General features: G+C 45.7%; 3 protein-coding genes across 6 annotated transcripts in view; 1 reads left to right on the top strand and 2 right to left on the bottom strand.

The window, feature by feature from the left end:
- GGNBP2 (gametogenetin binding protein 2) overlaps positions 1 to 6,622 on the bottom strand; it is a 32,499-nt gene extending 25,877 nt beyond the window's left edge. For all 3 annotated transcript variants that reach the window (XM_068976689.1, XM_068976691.1, XM_068976690.1), the window contains exon 1: positions 6,169 to 6,622. In XM_068976689.1, the coding sequence (XP_068832790.1) occupies positions 6,169 to 6,261 (93 nt within the window). In that variant the 5' untranslated portion in view covers positions 6,262 to 6,622. The remainder of the gene's footprint in view (positions 1 to 6,168) is intronic.
- A 5,377-nt stretch (positions 6,623 to 11,999) lies between these two features.
- On the bottom strand, positions 12,000 to 15,761 carry PIGW (phosphatidylinositol glycan anchor biosynthesis class W). Of its 2 annotated transcripts, none has more exons than XM_068977871.1 (2): positions 15,701 to 15,761; positions 12,000 to 13,942 (listed from the first exon to the last, which is right to left on the bottom strand). In XM_068977871.1, exon 2 carries the CDS (start codon positions 13,928 to 13,930, stop codon positions 12,419 to 12,421), a length of 1,512 nt encoding a protein of 503 aa, XP_068833972.1. In that variant the 5' UTR covers positions 13,931 to 13,942; positions 15,701 to 15,761; the 3' UTR covers positions 12,000 to 12,418. The 2 variants fall into 2 exon arrangements, with proteins under 2 accessions (XP_068833972.1, XP_068833971.1); XM_068977870.1 differs by lacking the exon at positions 15,701 to 15,761 and adding an exon at positions 15,251 to 15,346.
- A 903-nt stretch (positions 15,762 to 16,664) lies between these two features.
- Positions 16,665 to 19,187, top strand: part of MYO19 (myosin XIX) — a 32,507-nt gene continuing 29,984 nt past the window's right edge. Inside the window, exons 1-2 of the mRNA XM_068976687.1 lie at positions 16,665 to 16,790; positions 18,009 to 18,162. Coding sequence (XP_068832788.1) covers positions 18,151 to 18,162 — 12 coding nt within the window. The 5' untranslated portion in view covers positions 16,665 to 16,790; positions 18,009 to 18,150. The remainder of the gene's footprint in view (positions 16,791 to 18,008; positions 18,163 to 19,187) is intronic.

Here is a 19,187-nt window from a genome sequence, read left to right as displayed (position 1 = left end):
GACCTGCTTCTTTAAACAAGTGACCACTCTTTCCCCTCCACATCAGAAATGAGAACCTAAACACGTGCTTGTTCCAACAGTAAACAGAGGACTAAACAATCAAGGGAAGTATAAACAGATATAAGACCTTTTCTTGATTTGTGAAGAGGGGACTACTGGATATGTGTGCTAGAAAGGCAAGTAGTTACTAAGGATGGATGCAAACACCTATTCAACAATCCAGAGGACTTGAGTTTATTTTACAGAACCAAAAACTGCATGTACAATATGATTCAAATTTTCATGTGTGTTATTTTCTTACAGAAAAAGAAAATATGTATTAGATGTGGCTATCTCTAGGTGAAAAGATAGATGACTTTCCCAAATGTATTGTAACACACATACACCACTTATTACCAGGGAAAGAGCCAGTGTTCCTTGTTTCCAATTCTATATTCATCATATCAAGTTCAGAGATATGTTCATGCTTCCATCTCAATAGCTTTTACTATGCTGGAAGTTTCTTCTTCCATACATATAGACTGCATGTCCACAGCTCACAGTTTTACGATCAATTACCGAATTTTTAGGCTAACCAACTTGTCACCAGTTTTTAGTGTCTTATCCCCAAAGACTGACAGTAATAATAATAAAGACATTTAACATAGCTTTAGGTATACTAGCCTTTGTTCTGAGCACTGTCATATATTAACTTTGCCAACAGTACAAAATAAAATTGGTTACTAGTCTTAACAATCCTGGTTATTAGAAATCCTGGCCCATAAAAACTGAAAAAAAGAACAGTACAATTAACTCACATGTTCTCTGGAATCACCACATGGTTTAAAACACAAATAAATTTAACTCATCAAGTCATAAAAAAAGGTACAGGATAAACCATGTAACTCACTAGAACACTGCAAGTCACTCCAATCTACCATTTAAACAATTAATACTTTGATTTACATTTTCACTTGCTTGATACATCATTTCACCACATATTACTTGCCACCATTAAAAAAAAAAAAACTGAGACAATTACCTATACTATTTTAAAATCAAAGTTATTTAATTTACCAAATCAATGCCTCACCAGTTCATAGGTGAAATCCTAAATTCTGACTCTGTATAAGTAAATTATTTTTATTCTGATCAACTATATTTTATTGTTTTAATAATTAAAGCAGAGGACTGAGAGCATACCTATATATTAAAATCTACATGCTGACCTTTAAAATACATATGTTTATAAAATTTAATAGGGGCTTCCCTGTGATAAAGAATCCGGCTTCCAATGCAGGAGACACGGGTTCAATCCCTGATGCAGGAGGATCAAGCCTTGGGCCAACGAAGCCTGTGTGCCACAACTACTGGCCCTATGCTCTAGAGCCTGGGAGCTGAAACTGCTAAAGACCATGCACCCTACAGTGTGTGCTCCGCAAGAAAGAGAAGCCACCGCAATAAGAAGCTTGCACACTACAACCAAAAGTAGCCCCAGCTTGCCACAACTAGAGAAAAGCCCATGCAGCAATGAAGACCCAGCACAGCCATAAATAAGTAAAATTTAATGAATAATACCTAATTCTCGAATCCTTTTCAAAAAGTCGATAAAGAACAGGGTTAAAATTTTTGAAACAAAACCCTCATTTCCAACCGTTTCATTTTTACCTAACTAGTACAGACAAAAAGATCAAGTATATTACTGTGTCTTTCCTGTGTTTCACTGGCTTGAATACTACTAAATTTTCTCTTGTACATACACAACTGAGCTTCTGAGCACGCATGCACACACTCACACACACGTTCAATACCGCCCCAATTAGAAACTCCATGCTCACACTAAATAATTATTGTCCTTGCCTTTCCCTTACAACAATGGCTTTTTACTTGTTTACTGGCCAATCACTATATCCTCTTCAATGATGACACCAAAATAAGAAAAAGGGAAAAAATAAAAAGAGGAAGATAAGAGGACAGCGGAACTATTTTCCCTCATTCTTTAAAATCACTTCCCTGACTTATTCTTCAGATTCTAGGTTACCCAAAGGAAGACACTCACGTAAAGTACTTCAGGTGTGGTCTCACAGAGGAATCATTAGTGTCTGGCTTCATGATGAGGTTGCCTATCCCTAGGCTTGCCAAAAATAGAACAAGTCATTGTCCTGCAATTACTGCTTTATAAAGTTTATTGAATCCATTACCCACTTTCACTCTTAAGTACCTGTCCTGGTTTCTCCTGATCACAAATAATCTGTTCCTAGCGCATTCTCACAAGCTCTAATCCAACAATACTGTTTGTATTTATTAAAAATCCCTGTCCTTTTAGTTTTACTTTTTTACTTCTTCATCTTCACAGCCATCTGTAACATCTATCACCTTTGGTAAATTAAAAACTTAATCAAGAATTTAAAACAGGCAAATTTCCCTGGTGGGCCAGTGGTTAAGACTCTGAGCTCCCAATGCAGGGGGCACAGGTTCGATCCCTGGTCAGGGAACTAAGATCCCCCATGCCATGACACACATGGCCTAGCCTAAAATATAAAATAAATAAATAAAGATCTAAGTTGTTTTTTTTCTTAAAGCAAACAATAAAAAACTTCTAACTGATGCTAACTACCTAATCCTCAAGAGGATACACTACATTTTTCATCTTTTTAAAGTCTCAAAAACCCTTATCAGAGCTTCTAGTCCATTTAGATTGGTTTGAATTAGGAGGGTAAACTGTTCCACATTGTAGTAACTTGACAGTATGTATCAAGAATTTTATAGAAGATTTTTATCCTTTGATCCAGTAATTTTCCTTTGAAAAGCCAGAAAAAATTGTTAATGCAAAGTTTTATGCATTATTCATATTCTTAAGAATGTTATTCATAGCAAAAACTAGGACCACCTCTACACCCAACAAAGGAAGAATGATTACATCCTGGAATGTCATACAACACAGTATTACAAGGCCATTAACACTGCTTAATAACAAGAGAAAATGTTCTCAATATTACATTCAGTGAGAAGAAGCAAGATATGAAGTGTTACAGAAGATGACATATCTCAACTCTGAATCTGTATGTTGCTATGATGGGAACTACACGAAATGCTGCTCTATAATCTCAGCTATCTCTGGGAAGCAGGGTAAAGGATAATTTGTTTTGTTTTGCAACTATTTTTCAAGATTATATTATAAGGAGTATATATTCTGACTATTAATTCCTTCTAAAAATACTTTAAAAACGGTAGTTCTTCAAAGAAAGTGTGTTAGCCACTCAGTGTTGTCCTCAACCCCATAGACTGTAGCCCACCAGGATCCTCTCTGTCCATAGAATTATCTAGGCAAGAATACTGGAGTGGGGTGCCATATCCTTCTCCAGGGGATCTTCCCGACCCAGGGATCGAATCTGGGTCTCCTGCATTGCAGGCAGATTCTCTACCATCTGAGCCACTAGGGAAGCCCCAATTCTTCAAAGATGTCTTTAAAATAAAATCTGTATTCTGTCCATCTGCTATTCTATAATTCTAATAACACTGAAAAGCATTTTGGCTACACAGCATACCATTTTCCTAAATATTCCACCAGTTTACTTACTTGGGATTTTTCTCAAACACACCTATATCAGCACTGTACTCACGTACTCAAACCCACTGAACTGTCATGAGTCTTTTAAATGTGGCTACAACATACCACATAAAAGAGGCTACTTCCTCATCTACAAGCTTGTTAATTTCATTTTACAGATCCAACTTAAAATCGCTAGTTTACCTCAGACTAGAGGTTTTGGCTTCTGCAAAAATAAATATTTGTAACTGACTGTAAACATTACAACTAGACTTAACACCTAGAAGTTAACAAGGTTCTAAGACTTGAAATAATCACACAATGTTTCCTCAGTGGATTACCTATGGAGTCTAGGAACAAATATCAAACCAAAAGTTACCTTCAGGGATACAATGTCATCAAACTATCAATGACCCAGTGCTGAGCATAACCCTCTGTTACAGGCTTGCTTCCTCCCTCCTCCTCAACAGGTGTTTGCTCTACACTCTTCCTTTAAGTAGTGTCTGGTAGAACGGTTCTGAAAAAAACTTGTTTCCCTAAATATGATGGACTCTTGACAAGATTTTACACAAACCAGCATTCAGTGACATATGTAAGTTCCATAACAAAGCAATGGAGAGTCCCACTCACTTCCTAGTGATAAAAACCCTTCCAGAGTAAAGATACATAAAAAAAAAAAAAGGATGCTACTTAAGATACTTAAATTAAGCAAGCCTAAATTTTATTTGCCTGGGTCACAAGTCCACCATACAATAAAAGCAAAACTCTACTGCCAATCCCAACTTCCCTAGAGAAGTAAGTACAATAATAAATCACAGTGCAGGTTACATCTTTTTCTAAGGAAAATTTTGGAAATTCATTTAGAAGAGAGTTTAAAAACACCCAAAAGTTGTCTATTTTAAAAAACTATTTAATGGATATATCAATGCCACGTCCATATTAAAGTTAACTCTGTGAACATAAGGAGAGACTCATAAGTGTCTTAAATTTTTGTAAATACTCAAATCTTAGGTTGATTTCCCCTGTTTTGATAGTATACACTCAATAGCAACCTGATGTCCAAATTTTTTTAACTTCAAAGATTATTTAGGACAATAAACACAAAAGATTGGTAACAAACTATATGCTCTAGAAAAGTATCTGTGGTGAAGGGAGACAGAAGAAAGAAAATTATCAATAAATGAACTCATATTAATTTTCAAATTGAGAAATCCTTCATTTAATTTGATCTGAGTGCTAATTTTTTAAAAAACACTTTTTAAAATACAAGTCCATTATACTTTTAATGCAAAAAGTGCAGAAATCATGACCAAAGCATACAAGTACACTTTCTTATGAAACACAAAGTCTATGTACCTTATGTGAGCCCAATCATTCTTTTTCCATGAAAAAATTTTAAAAATGCACTTAGGTAATTATATGCTTTGATTTAAAAAGTTCTAACAAATTAAATCATTCAATAGCTCTTCTAATGCTTTTTAAAGGTACTGCAGCTCAATCAAGTCTTAATTGAGACTGGCAAACAGAAAGCATAGAGTGACATCTCTACAATGACTTGCATTTTACACAAAATTTGAAAAAAGTTCAGTAGGTATTTGCAAAAAAGAAATTCAGGAACAAAACACACCAACCACCTTTGAAAAGAAAAAAAGGCAAAGGCGGTATGATGAAGACACTTAGTTACACCTTATCAAAATGCAAATGTATAATCCAAAGCTTCAGCATCATCAAAATGCACATTTCAAGATTCTCAGAGAAGGTCCATTTCATTTCTTAAGAAATTGTGACAAGCGACTGCAACTCATTTCCTGTTCAGATTCAAATTTCTGCCATTTCCTTCTAAAGGAAACACTACAGCAACCCAGGGCAGAGGGTGTAATGCTGTACCACCATCAACTCTAAAAAGGAAAACTACTCAGAACTGGGTTTGACATTCAAGATGAGCCATCAGCCTTTTATAATGCCCTTACACATTCAATATTGTGGCTTCCTTAGGAAAAGCTATCTGTAAATTAAAGAATCATTAATGCCAAGAAAGCCCGTTTTGAAGAGTCATGGCCTAGCAATACAATCATTTCCAACAGTTTTAATGGACTAGGCATACTGAGACTCTAGCGAAATCAGATCCTTTTAGTGGGATCTTTCTTGTACAAAAGCATGTCACCCTGCCCTCCGTAATTATGCTTTAGGGAGTGAGAGCTGTAGTATTAAGCTAGAAAATAGACAGGTAGCAGTGCAGCTGCGACATTTCCAGGTAATTAAGCCTCCCCGAGGGTAGGTGGTTTCTGTAAGGGATAGGCCCTGGACGCCCGAGATCCTTCAGCCCCTCTCCAAGGAGCTTGCTTTGGGCAAAAGCACCGTCTCCGAAAGGGAAAGGGTGAAGGAAGAGAGTGGCAAAGGAGGGTAAGAGCCGGGGAGAGGGGCTCTCATTGCGGGTGGAGCGCCAGCCTAGGGGCCCGCGGACGTTATCAAACGACCCACTGCAAAGGCGAGTTTGTGGGGCCTGCCGGAGAGAAGGCCTCGCCTAGGAGTTGCAACACACTCTTTTCTCCAGTGCGCAGCGCTCGGCCTGGGGGAGGGGGAGGAGGGGAAACAGCTGCCAGGGGAGCGGCGAGCCCGGCCCGGCCCGGCCCGCTCACCGTGAGGGTGTCGTCTATGTAGAGGGGAATCTGCCTCCTCTCGAAGGGGAATTCCTCCTCCCCGTCCCTGCACACTGCCACCAGTCGCGCCATCGTCCCTGACGCTGCCGTTGCCACCGTCACCACCTCCTCCCAGCTGCTGCTGCTGCTGCTGCTGCCGCCGCCGCTCTTGCCGCTGCCGCTGCCGCCTCCTCCCAGCTCCTGCCTGCAACAGCCAAACCCCGCGAGCGTAAGCACCCGCCGCCTCGCAGCACTTTCGCCACGGGGAGGAGGCGGGGGGAGAGGGAGAGCAGCAGGAGGGGACGGGAGAGCTGGGCTGCGTTTCCCATCACCCGATTCCACACGCGCTCAGCCAATCAGCGGCGAGCAGCGCGGGGACCCGCCCCCTCGCGCCGTTCTCCCCACCCCCCCACCCAGCCCGCCGGCCTCCAGTCAGGGTCCAAAGGAGAGGCGGAAGGGACCTGGCGGCCCCGGGGCTTCCCCTAGCCGGTCAGCGTAGTCCCAGCTCTAGGACGCCACCCCCAGCTTCCGCTCCTCAGCCCACGGCCCGCCGCCCGAAAGCCCTCAGCCCACCCCCCCATACAGCTGACCCCTTCTCCCCCTTTAAGGGCGCGCCCCGCCCCATCAGTCCCCTGGGCTGCAGTTGCCCAGCGCGACCCCGCCCCTGGGAGGGGTCGACCCCGCCTCAGCTCTGCGGAGTCCGCGGGGGAGGCATAGACCCTCCCCTCCTCACCCTTCTCGGAGGAGGCCTCCCGCTTCTGACCTTCACCGCTTGCGTGGTCGCCTCCCTGACCCCCCCACCTCGGCTCCCCGTTACCGGCTGACGAGGCCCGCGTCGGGGCCGGCCTGGGCGGGAGCGCGGCTCAGAACGCCGTTTCCTCTCCCGGCTCAGTCAGCCGCTCGCGCCACGGGGGAGTGGGGGAGGGAGGGTGGGGGGGATGTGGGGAGGGTGGGGCGGGGCAGGGCCGAGCGAGCCGGGAGGGGCCCCGCCTCCTCTCGCGAGACTCCAGGCGCGCTCCAGGATCGCCCCTTTCGAAACCCCGGCGGAGGGGACGGGGTGCTCCCCCGGCGGTCTCCTGACGCGTGACCTGCGCCCTCCCCGGAGTCTAGCTACTCAAATAAACCCGAAATAGGGCTGTTAGGAGGGGTGAGTAGGCCTCCCCTCAGTCCTCCGCTGTGTGGGGCCCGGGAACCGCCCTCCCGAGGGCGGAGGGGAGAAGGGAGCGGAGCCGAGGGGACTCTGCCGAGGGTCGGGGCCCAGTGAGGACTTGGGTAAGTGAAGTGAGGGGGGAGCTGAGACTTTTCAAAAGCAGTGAGAGCAAAAGGTGGGAGTCGGGGGAGGGGAGACTAGGCTGGGTTTCCAGGCCCTTGACGCCCCTTTCCCTGACCCCCTGGTTCTTCAGAAGCTAGGTGTTTTCCAGACTCATTGAGATCCCTCCGAGAGGGGAAGAAAATATATTAAGTGCTGACAGTTTTTTGTTGTTGTTACACTGTGCAGATAGTGGCTTGTGTACGCGTCCTGGGCAGAGAAACTTCTTGGGTCCGGTTAATATTAACCTAGAGACTCAGACAGGACAGCAGTTCCCTTGGGCAAAGTGCTGGTGCTGGCCAAAGGCCTTCCCCTCTGATCCTCTTCCGAGAATCTGAGCTACCGTCAAGACAAATTCATGCACACTCTGCGTGCCATCGTGTACTCGGTTCTTACCTTGAAGGCGTTAGAGTCCTGTTTGTAAAGCCAGTATAGTTGTCGGGAAGATTTTTTTGCCTGTGAAAAGTCTTGACGATTTTAAGACTCAATCCATCGGATGCTCTTACAACTAACTAATCCTGGTGATCTGTATTTCCTGGTAGAATAGGCTAGAGCTGTGATACTGACTTTAAAAAGTATTTTGGTCATCACATGAAGTCTTAGAGATTCGCAAAAAAAAAAACCCATAGTGCATGCAACCCCTTAGCCATGTTGACTTATGACATTGTGTGGTCACTGTTAGGGTAGGTGACATAATAAACTGGAAGAACCATTGTTCAGTCCCAAAGGTGTGATTATCCAGTAAGTATTTATGTCCTTAGCCATGTTAGAGCAGAAGAGTGTGGTCTTTAGCTTAAAGTCAGTAGGCATATAGGATTGCATGTAAGTTCTGACAAATTAGACTCCATAGCCAAAATACGGACAGTTTTAGAGAATTTTGTGTTTTATGTAAAACATCCCTAAGGAAAAAAAAAAAAGAATAAGGTGGCTTCTGAAATCTGAAAGTGCTCCTATAACGACTGTCAATTCATGTACCTATGTTATACCTTTCAAACTTTCCTTGGATGATGGTTGGCAAAGGACATTGAAAATACAAGTTCAATGTATAGGTGTTAATTTTAATAACTTTCATGACTGAATACACACTGGGGACTAGCAAAGAAAGAGTGTTTACCTTGGGGGTTTAAATCTAAGTTTAAAAAAAGGCATTAAAACTCAGATATAAAACTTAAAATGAGGAGACTACAGCAATGTCTAAATCTGAGATTACTTCCCCTGATTTGGATTTGTCTTCTAGATCCACTGAGCACACTGTGTAGTATCTTTGGACAATGTTTCACATACTATTTAATAATGAACTTCTTATAAGGCTAAAAAGTTAATTTGCTTGATAAATTGCTCTTTCTCAGGGAGGTCCCTGGGTGCTACAAATAAGAAAAAATCAACATTTGAGGGGAAAATGCTTAGCAAATTACCTCACTGCAAAACAACTTTTTAGTATTTTTAACCTTGTATCTTCTTCATTTGAGAGCAGGCATTCATTTTTTTCACTATTGGTCTGCAGCTATATTTAGCTGAAGCAAATATTATATTTAGTGCTACAGCAAATGTTTCATGACTAAGGATCTGCCTTCAGAGAGCTTATCTTTGATAAAACGATTACATTTTTTAAAGAGCCAGTTGTTGCCTTGTTAAATTTCAATACTGGCATTGTGAAGGGCAAAGCTGAAAATTTTTAAAAGCTAAGAAAAAGCAGGCAGTTAACAACAGAAGACCTTTTGCTGGTACCTCATAAGGAACAGTTGGTGCGATGGAGATGCGATATCGTATCACATTCTCCATAAAAATACCATTCTTTTTCTTCTTTGGCAGGTCCATGATGTGCGAGAAGCCAAGGGCAAAACTCAGACATGATGAGATATGACTAGTCTCCAAGCTACCTGGGTTTAAAAGCAACAGAGGATACTGATTTGTTCCTTATATTCCTGTATTCATAGAGGAATTCCTAGGGAGCAAAGTATGTTCTTATTTAATTTACACAACATATTGGACAAGGTGCTCAATAAAAATAAAACATTGTCATCTAATGAACACAAAACTGTTAATACATATGTAGTAGACATCCCCAGTTTATAATAGTGTAAAATTAAAGTCATGGGAATGAGTCACTTTCTGAAGGTCACAGATAAGTCCTAGACGAGCTTATATTCTTTCTTTTCCCCTCCCTTCTCTGTCCTCAAAAATTGATAGTTGAAGATTAAAATGCCTACTGTTGTTTTCACTATAATAACCTCATTGTTTTATGCGGTAGTAAAATCAACAGCAAAATCTTATTACTTAATTTACCACAGTTGTCCAGATCTGAGTATCTGTGAATTGGGTTTTCTTTTTCATGACCTGACAGTGGGAGGTTCTATTGTATCTGTCAAAAATAGGGACAGATTTTCCCCATTATAAGAAAATTTTTAAAGGAAAAATAATGTCCACAAGTTAAAATAGAAGCCCCTTGAGGGCAGGGTGTTATTTTCTGTTGTTTCCCCAGCACCTGTATCTAGCATATTGGAACTCAATAAATTCTTATTTAATGATCACTTTCTCTTCTGTAAACTAAAATCAAATCAGATTGGTTTATTATTTTTTATGAATGTAATTTCATTAACTTTCTCTTCTGTGACTTTCCTAATTGGAGGTACTTTCCTAATTGGAGGTGGAAAAAACATATAGTCAGAGAAGGCGATGGCACCCTACTCCAGCACTCTTGCCTGGAAAATCCCATGGACAGAGGAGCCTGGTGGGCTGCAGTCCATGGGGTCGCTAAGAGTCAGACACAACTGAGCGACTTCACTTTCACTTTTCATTTTCATGCATTGGAGAAGGAAATGGCAACCCACTCCAGTGTTCTTGCCACTTTTCATTTTCATGCATTGGAGAAGGAAATGGCAACCCACTCCAGTGTTCTTGCCTGGAGAATCCCAGGGACGGGGGAGCTTGATGGGCTGCCGTCTATGGGGTCACACAGAGTTGGACATGACTGAAGCAACTTAGCAGCAAAACATATAGTACATTTTGTTCTTAGTTATGATTCAGTGTCTATAATTGGCAGACTTACTGAAAGATATTTAAGACCTGGGACAAGAAGCAGCAGACCAATTAGACACATGGTCATTAAGTCGCCAAATACTTTTTAAATTACTATTTTAATGAGAACAATATGGTTAGAGCCTCTCAGCCCTCCTAAAATGCTTTGAACACAACAGGAAAACCAGTCACCTTTGCTAGTCACTTAATTTACATACTATAATCTTGGTTAAATTTCAAGTCTTCCTTATTAATCAGAAATAAAATCTAATCTTTTGTTTTTATAGCAACATAACTATTCAATATGTTGACTTTTTTAAGGGGGAAATTTCTTTCAATAGATTACCTCCAAATATAACTAACTGTAGTTAGCAAGGATAAAATGCTACCTAAGCACTAAATTAGTCCTCATCAACTTAAGAAATTTAAACTCATTGGTACAATAGTCATGTTTGCTGTTGACCCTCTCCCTTACTAGCATCTGACCTTCTGCTCCCTAGACACACAAACACTAACTCTTCATTCCACCCATGGACTCTAGCTCAAAAAAAAAAAAAAAATTTAACCATCTGTGGGGAAAAGTTTCTTCACTCTAAAGTCAATTCTTGATTTGACACTTTTGGCAACCTATATTTCACGACAGCACAGTTTATAACAGTTTAATGTGTTTCCCCCATTAGATTGCAAGCTCCAAGATATCAGGAACCTTTTGCTTATCATCTGTAGCAGCTGCTGCTGCTGAGTTGTTTCAGTCGTGTCCGACTCTGCGACCCCATAGACGGCAGCCCACCAGGCTCCCCCGTGCCTGGGATTCTCCAGGCAAGAACACTGGAGTGGGTTGCCATTTCCTTCTCCAATGCAGGAAAGTGAAAAGTGAAAGACGTTGCTCACTCGTGTCCGACTCAGCGACCCCATGAACTGCAGCCCACCAGGCTTCTCCGTCCATGGGATTTTCCAGGCAAGAGTACTGGAGTGGGGTGCCATTCCCTTCTCCAATCCCTAGCAGAGAGCAGGCTAGGAAAAAAAAAACGAATCTCACTGCAAAACTGTTGTCTCGTTAAGCTTGTAAATCACAACAAATAATTCAATCTATTCTTTAGGGCATTTGGGTCCTCCCTGGTGGCTCAGAAGGTAAAGAATCCACTTGCAATGCAGGAGACCCAAGTTCAATCCCTGATTCAGGAATGTCTCTTGCAGAAGGGAATGGCTACCCACTCCAATATTCTTGCCTGGAGAATTCCATGGACAGAAGGGCCTGGCAAGCTCCTGGGGTCAAAAAGAGTTGGACACCTGAGCAACTAACACATTCTTCTTTGGAGCATTTAGCTGTTTTATGATCTTTTAAGTATTTGACTTTAAACATTGCTTTCTTATATCGAGTCTTTTTTAAAGATTAAAATTGAGCAGTACTGTTGGCAATCCCACAACTGAGATATTTTAATGTAAATATTATAAAATACATACAACAGAAAATACAGAATGGTAATAGGTGATACAAGACAGAAAGTAAAAGGGGCTTTCCTGGCAGTCCAGTGGTTAAGACTCCCCACTTCCACTGCAGGGGACAAAGGTAATCCCTGGTGGAGGAACTAAGATCCTTCCTCCTTCTGTCCCCCCCAAAAAAAGATATAATGTAAGAAATCCTCCTTCCTACCCTCCAATCTTCCAGTGTCACAACTGTAAACACAACAGCTTCTTTAAAATAACTAAAATTTATAAGTATTCTAACAAGTCATAAGGTTTTGTTTCTTCTATATTGATTTGTTTTACATAGTGTTGACATACATTTAAAATATTAAGCATCACTACTGTTAAAGCAGGAATAAAACTTTAACCCTGGATCGATAGACGCCCATTTTCTTCACATTTTATATTCTTCCTCATTAACATAATATTGCTCAAAACATATACTACCCCTATTGATCACCAAAATTTTATTGTCTTATCTTGCAAGTGTAGCACATATATAATAAAGCAGTTGGTAAACATGTAGAGATTGAGCAGGCACAAGGCCCACGGGGTACTGCTGTGTAATGTATCTATGGAAAGGTTGACTAGACCAGTTGTTACATTTGACAGCAAGAAAAAAAGTAACTGGTTTCTGTTCATTGCTGTGATTAAACAGAGAGTGGGTTCCTTTCTTTTGGCTTCAGAGACTATGGATTCCAAACGCTTTTTATTTGCAGTGGGTGACTGGATAAGTTTCCAAGAACATGGTACTGCTGCCTCTTTAATTACAAATTTGGCAAAACTCAAAATTATATCACCCAGTAATAAACTACTAAGAAGGATCAGGCAAGAAGCAACTATCCAAATACAAAAAGCTAAATTGGCCATTCTTCGAGATGCTACTTCTACATTTACCTGAACTATGTAAAGAGAAATGAAGAGGCCAATAGCTGTCAATAGAATACAGTATGCTACTTTTATCCAGTCTTTGATATGTGACCTTTCTTTAAGCACATATAACCCTGTTTGAACACCAGCCATGTGTACTGCCACGTACCCCAAGACAGAGATGATTCCTTCTCGGTTGGCATTTAAGAAACCAACCCTTGTGCCACTACCATCAGTGCCATACAAAATTAAACTTTTCAAGGGGGTAAAATCAAGGGCTAGCTGGTATAATGCAGTAATGCTGATGGCTACAATCCAGGATTTATTTAGGGGAAAAATAATCAAAAGCAGTGATGTTATCAATTTCACAGCTATTAAGGTAAAGAAAAAGTTCCAGTGAACACCATACTCAGTTAAATGTTCCTGATAGTCTATGGATTTTATAGCAACTAATCGCCCCATTCCTAGGAAAACTAATGGCCAAAGAGAGTACAGTGACTTTGTAAGATAACAAAGTCTGGAGCCTTTCGTATATTTTCTCCTAACCTCTGGAGAAACCATTGCAGACCCAAAAATAAAGCCCCCTACTCCATAATCCATTGCTCCTGTCCCGTAGAGCTCGGTTTTGGCATATCTTCTGGGAAACAGTGGGAAGTCCACAGCCAAAATCGCAACAGCAGTAAAGGCACTGTTAACAACACGGAAACAGGAAATGGCTGGAATGTATTCTGATTCTAGACTGACTTTCAAAAATTTTTCACAGATTTTCTGGAAAGGCATTCTGGCATAGCAAGTTCTTCTGCAGTATATTTCATAGAGCAGCCCTGCCCCAAGGATAATTGCAACAAGATACTCGAGGAGGACAAATGAAGAGAAAATGGTCAACGTGGTGACCAGGGGAACTATCAGGAACGCAAAGTCAACCAAGAATCGAGTCCTCGAGTTATGTGGAGAAGAACATAAGTGCTGTGAGAGAATGATCAGGAGCCCTCTACACAGGACGCAGAGTGCAGGCAGGCACAAGCCCTCGGTGATCTCCAGCACGCTCGTTCCATTCTGGTTACTGACAAAAGCTTCCTTCATCTGCTTTTGAGACATTGTTTCTTCTTCCTGTGAAAACAAGAGCAAAGGGATGCGTTTGTGAAAAGCAACCTTTCTGTGGGATTGGCATATAGATGCACCTGACTGGATTTTACTTATTCCTGAATTTCAGAGCAGAATCTAGGACTTGAGATTCCCCTTCCAAGGATTGTTGGAAGAAGCCTAATATATGAAGATAAGGATGTCCCACTAATAGAATGAAATTACTGGTTAAAAAGCTTTAGCTGGGACTTCCCTGGTGGTCTAGTGGTTAGGAGTCCACCTTAAGAGTGCAGGGGACATGGGTTCGATCCCAGGTCCCAGAAGATTCCACATGCCACAGGGCAGCTAGGCCTGGGCCACAAGCACTGAGGCCAGACACGTCCTGAAGCCTGTACACAACAAAAAGAAGCCACTGCAGTGAGAAGCCTGTGCACCCACAAGTAGAGAGCAGTCCCTACTCTCTGCAAAGAGAGAGAGCCCTCCCACAGCAAGGAAGACCCAGAATTGCTAAAAAATACACACAGTACATTGTCATGAAAATAATGTAATGAAAGTTAAACACACCTAACTAATGATTTCCAGTCCACTATGAGGGGGGAGGAGAAGGCGATGGCACCCCACTCCAGTACTCTTGCCTGGAAAATCCTATGGGCAGAGGAGCCTGGTAGGCTGCAGTCCATGGGGTCGCTAGGAGTCGGACACGACTGAGCGACTTCACTTTCACTTTGCACTTTCATGCACTGGAGAAGGCAATGGCAACCCACTCCAGTGTTCTTGCCTGGAGAATCCCAGGGACAGAAGAGCCTGGTGGGCTGCCGTCTATGGGGTCGCACAGAGTCGAACACGACTGAAGCGACCTAGCAGCAGCAGCATGAGGGGGGAGGAGAAGGGACGCGGAAAGAGAAGGTGCTTAAAGTACACTTTGGATTTGGGGGCCTCAGTTTCTGTCCCGAGCCTCTCTGAACCTCCTGCCTCCAGCACAAAATGCGAACCCTCCAGGGATCTCCCGAGCTCCCCAGGCTGCTTGCTCCTCACCTCCTTTACAAGGTGTAGGTAGAGTGGAAGGGACGCTAATCACGGAGGAGTAGGGACCGTAAAGTATATACTAGTGTTAATTGTTTTAAGGTTACAAAACGCCTCTACGCCCCAAGTCCATGTCTGAAAAGCGGCACACGGGAAGCACACATCAGTCAGTCAAACAAGAACCACCCCGAGAATGCACGTTTGAGGGATGGCCTATCGGGACCCAGTCACCCGAGAAGAAATCTTATCTGAACCGGCTGGCCTTTTAAAAACAGCTCTTTTTCTGACAGACATGCGCGCCGGTCCTCATACCTCACGTGCTCCTGGGGTTTCGGCGCCCCTCGGCAGAGCGCCGCGTCACCGGGCTGGAGAGCCGGGACCCCGCCGCGGCGGGAAGAGCGGAAGCCCGCCACTTCCGCCTCGCGAGCGGCGCTTCCGGCCGCAATGGGGCGGGGCGGCCCGCGCTCCCAGGCCCCGCCCACCGCGCGGCCCCGCCCGGAAGGGTGCCCGTTTCCCACGCCCCGCCTGTTCCCCGCGCGCCTGCCTCCCGGCCTCCGGCTCAGCCAGCCCAGGTCCTGACTCCGTGACCCGGACCGCTAGCAAGACGGTCTGTCAGAGGCGCCCGGGCGGAAACGGGTCCCGCACCCCACCACTGGCCATCAGACCCTGCGGCGAGCGTCAGGGTGCCCGATCTCCCGGCTGGGAGACCCGCAGTCCCGCGAGGGCCCCGGGGCCCCTCCGTCCCTTCCCGCTCCCTCGCACCTCACCGCGGGCTCTACAGTACACAGTCCCGGAGCAAGCCCTCGTCACCAGATCCCGGCGTCCCGGGCGGGCCACGTGCGCCCGGCTGTCGCGCGCCCCGCCCCCGGGGAGGAGCCGGCCGGCTCCCCGCCACTCGGCCCGAGGCCCGGCGCCCGCAGCCTTCCCGGCGCCTCCCCGGCCGGCCCCCGCCCCGCGCCCGCCCTCTGCCGCGCTGGCCCTTCCCGCCGCCTCACCCGGCCCGCCCGTCTGTCTTTCCAGTCTGGCCGGGGGGCCGCATGCTCGGCGGCTCGGGCCGTGCAACCGGTGAGTGCCACCCCGCAGCCGGGCCCGAAGGAACCGGGGAGGCCAGCGGGCCCCCGCGGCGCTGGAGAAGGGGGCGCCCCTCTTTTCCCCTTTCCAGAGCGCGGGCTTCACTTCTTTGCCCTTTCGTTTTTGACCCTCTCGTATCCCAGGAGGAGGAAGCCCGGCTCTCTGCCTTTTGCTCCAGGACGAGGACCCTCCGGGGTCACGCCTCACCGTGCCGGCAGGGGCGGCCTAGGGTGCAGGGAGGCCCCACTCCCGCTGCGCGCCTCTCCCCGCCTGGAGACCTGGGAGGGGGTGCCAGGGAGGCTTGCAGACAGCTGCGCCCTTGGCTGGGGGGTCACGTCCACCTTCTCGAGAAGGACGGAGTGTCCCCGTGCCCAGTGTTTCCGGAGCGGCATCCCAGCCCTGGGCCCGGCGGCAGCTCGCCGGGCCCGGGAGTGCCCGGTTCCCGCCGGGAAGCTGCGGGCGGGGCCTGCCGGGCTCCCGGGACCCTTACCCTGCCAGTCTCGTCTGCCCGGAGGCTGGAGGAGGGGGGCGGGGGGAGGGAGGAGTTGATAATCAGGTTGCCACTTGCCTTGCCCTGCCTAGGGGCTTTCATCTATTCATCCCTGTCTCCCTCCTGCCCACAGTGGTCACGCCCTTTTCAGAAATTCTCGGCTGGTGATCGCGAAGCCGACAGGGAGCAAGAGCTGGCGGAACCTGGAGAAAACCGCTTCCATCTGACTTGATTCTGTCAGGAAGTGGGCTCCGTATCGTAGTAACCAGCATTTGCCAAGCGCTGTCAAAGGTACTATCTCATTGATCCTTAACTCGGCCTTGTGAGATCTGGGTATTAGTAGTCCTTTTTGCAAAGGAAGAAACGGGATAAGGCTTACAGAGGTCCTGTGAACTGCATTTTTGAGGGGTTGTGGGCTCTGGATTCTAACTACACAACCTGCTGTATTCCCCTCTGATCCCCTCTCTTAAGATGAGCTTTCCATTGAGGGAACTTTGTTGGCCTTGAGTCTCCGGAACCCTCTGCACAGCTGTCGCCTGGATGGGGTACAGTCAGTGTCCAGAGTGAATGTGTCCATCCCAGTCTTGATGCCCTCCTCTGCCTACATTATCCTTTTTCCTGTTTTCTTGGAGGTCCCTCATTCCTGAGTTCTTTCAAAGGCTCAATGTGTTCAGAGCCTCAAGAAAGTTTCTCCAAGGTCAGTCCATTACCAGGACCCCTCATCCTCATCCCTCCTTGCTGGGGATGTGTGGGGCCTGAAAATTCTGTCATTCACAGTTTTTCAGAGATTGGCCCAAACCCAGCCTCACAACACCCCCCTCTCAGATGGATTCTCCTCCTCCAAAAGCTTGGCCTTATTAATGCTGACACTGAACTGTTCCACCTGATCAGTGCTCCTGAATGGGTCATCCATCCTTCTTACTAACAGTGTTTCTCCTCTAAATGAATATTCAGATTTGGACTTTGTAGAGTGTTTCACCTGATTGACCTTCACAGCCACTCCCTGCAAAGTAGCTTTTATTATCTCCATTTTCCAGATGAGGAGTGAAGGCAGGCAGGGAAGGTGAGGTGGCTGAGCAGGTGAAAGACTAAGCTATGGTTTCTGTCCCACACAACCGCTTTCCTGGGATATCAAGAATTGACTCCAGCCTTCCTGCCCCACTGAATACTGGCTGTACTAAGGTGGAATATTTCTGTGTGCCCGAGAGGCTTCTCTGCCTTCCAGTGTCCTCAGCCTCCATGGCACACTGACCCAGAAAATTTGCAGCCCCACCCCAAGCCCTGTAGTGAAACTGGCCCTGAAGGAACCCCAGGAGGCTCTGGAGGCTCTTGTAAAAGTTACCTTCGTTCCCTAATTGGCAGGGAGCAGGACAGAGTCTTCCTCTCTGCCCAGGCTCGCCCTGGGTCTCATTTTGGTTCCTGGTGCTCGGTGGGAGGAGCAGGACTGAGTCACCTTGGAGAAACCCTCATCACCTGTATGCGGCCCTTATCTTCTCTCTTCTACCACAGGTTCTGGGGTGGCTCATCTCAGAGATTCCTTGGGAGCTGAGCCCTTCGCGGGATCCATGCCCCAGCCTGTGCCCCCATGACCAGGTGGATAGCATTCCACGTACCCGTGACCCAGAATCCTGGCTGACCACACTGAAGCAGGATGCTCCAGCAGGTAAAGTCCTCACCCTAAGATAACCCAGACCCTCAAGTACCTAAGGCAGCTCCGCCTCTTTCGTTTACCCAAATGATGCTTCCACTGCCCTGACCTGGAAGGGAGGGAAAGACCCCTTCTTTTCTGTCTTCAGAGAGGCACCTTGGTGCCTTTTGTCTGTTGCTGAGAAGCTCTTCCTGATACCTAATTTGAATATCTCCTGTTGTGGTTTTTAGCTCTTTCCCTAGGATGGGGTGTTTTGGTGACCTTACAAGCCTGAACCTGTGAGGGAGTCCTGAGAGATGCTCCTCACAGCCTGAATTGTAAAGACAAGTTGGAAGCCTGGGGCTTCTAAGAGGAGGTGTTCTTTAAAGCTGAGCCTTAAAGAAGTAAGAATTGGGACTTCCTTGGCAGTCCAGTGGTTAAGACTTGCACTCCCATCGCAAAGGGCACTAGTTCAACCCCTGGTTGGGGAACTCAGATCCTGCATGCCACATGGCCCAGCCAGAAAAAAGAAAGAGTAGAAATTGGTCAAATGGAGAAGGAAAGTAAGCAGTCCAGGCAGAGTCAGCCTGTGCAGAAATGTGGGAGATGACGACCTATGTGGAAATAGACAAGAATTCTGATGAAAGGATCACAGGGAACATGGGGGACTGCTAATGGGATGGATGTGAAACCCGCCCTTGACTGCGGGCCTCTGCCACTAAAGGCTCCTATGGCCCCGGGCCTGCAGGATTCCAAATCACCCTTCCCTGTGGAGCCCCACCTCCTACCTATATCATCCTTCACTTGCAGCTCTTGGTCCGGAGAGAATGCCAGATATTAGCTGAATTTTTTAATTTACTGAGTGTTGCCATTGGACCATGAAGAAGGAAATGGCAACCCACTCCAGTATTCTTGCCTGGAGAATCCCATGGACAGAGGAGCCTAGTGGGTTACAGTCCATGGGGTCGCAGAGTCGGACATGACTGAAGCAACTTAGCAGCAGCTGCAGCAGCCATTGGGCCAAGGCGGATATTTAAGATGATTCCTGGACTAGTGGAGTC

This window comes from Capricornis sumatraensis, chromosome 8 (assembly GCF_032405125.1).
Source record: "Capricornis sumatraensis isolate serow.1 chromosome 8, serow.2, whole genome shotgun sequence".
Taxonomy (NCBI): domain Eukaryota; kingdom Metazoa; phylum Chordata; class Mammalia; order Artiodactyla; family Bovidae; genus Capricornis; species Capricornis sumatraensis.
The sequence above is the reverse complement of the archived record's forward strand: the minus strand, read 5'-3'. Positions and strand labels throughout refer to the sequence as shown.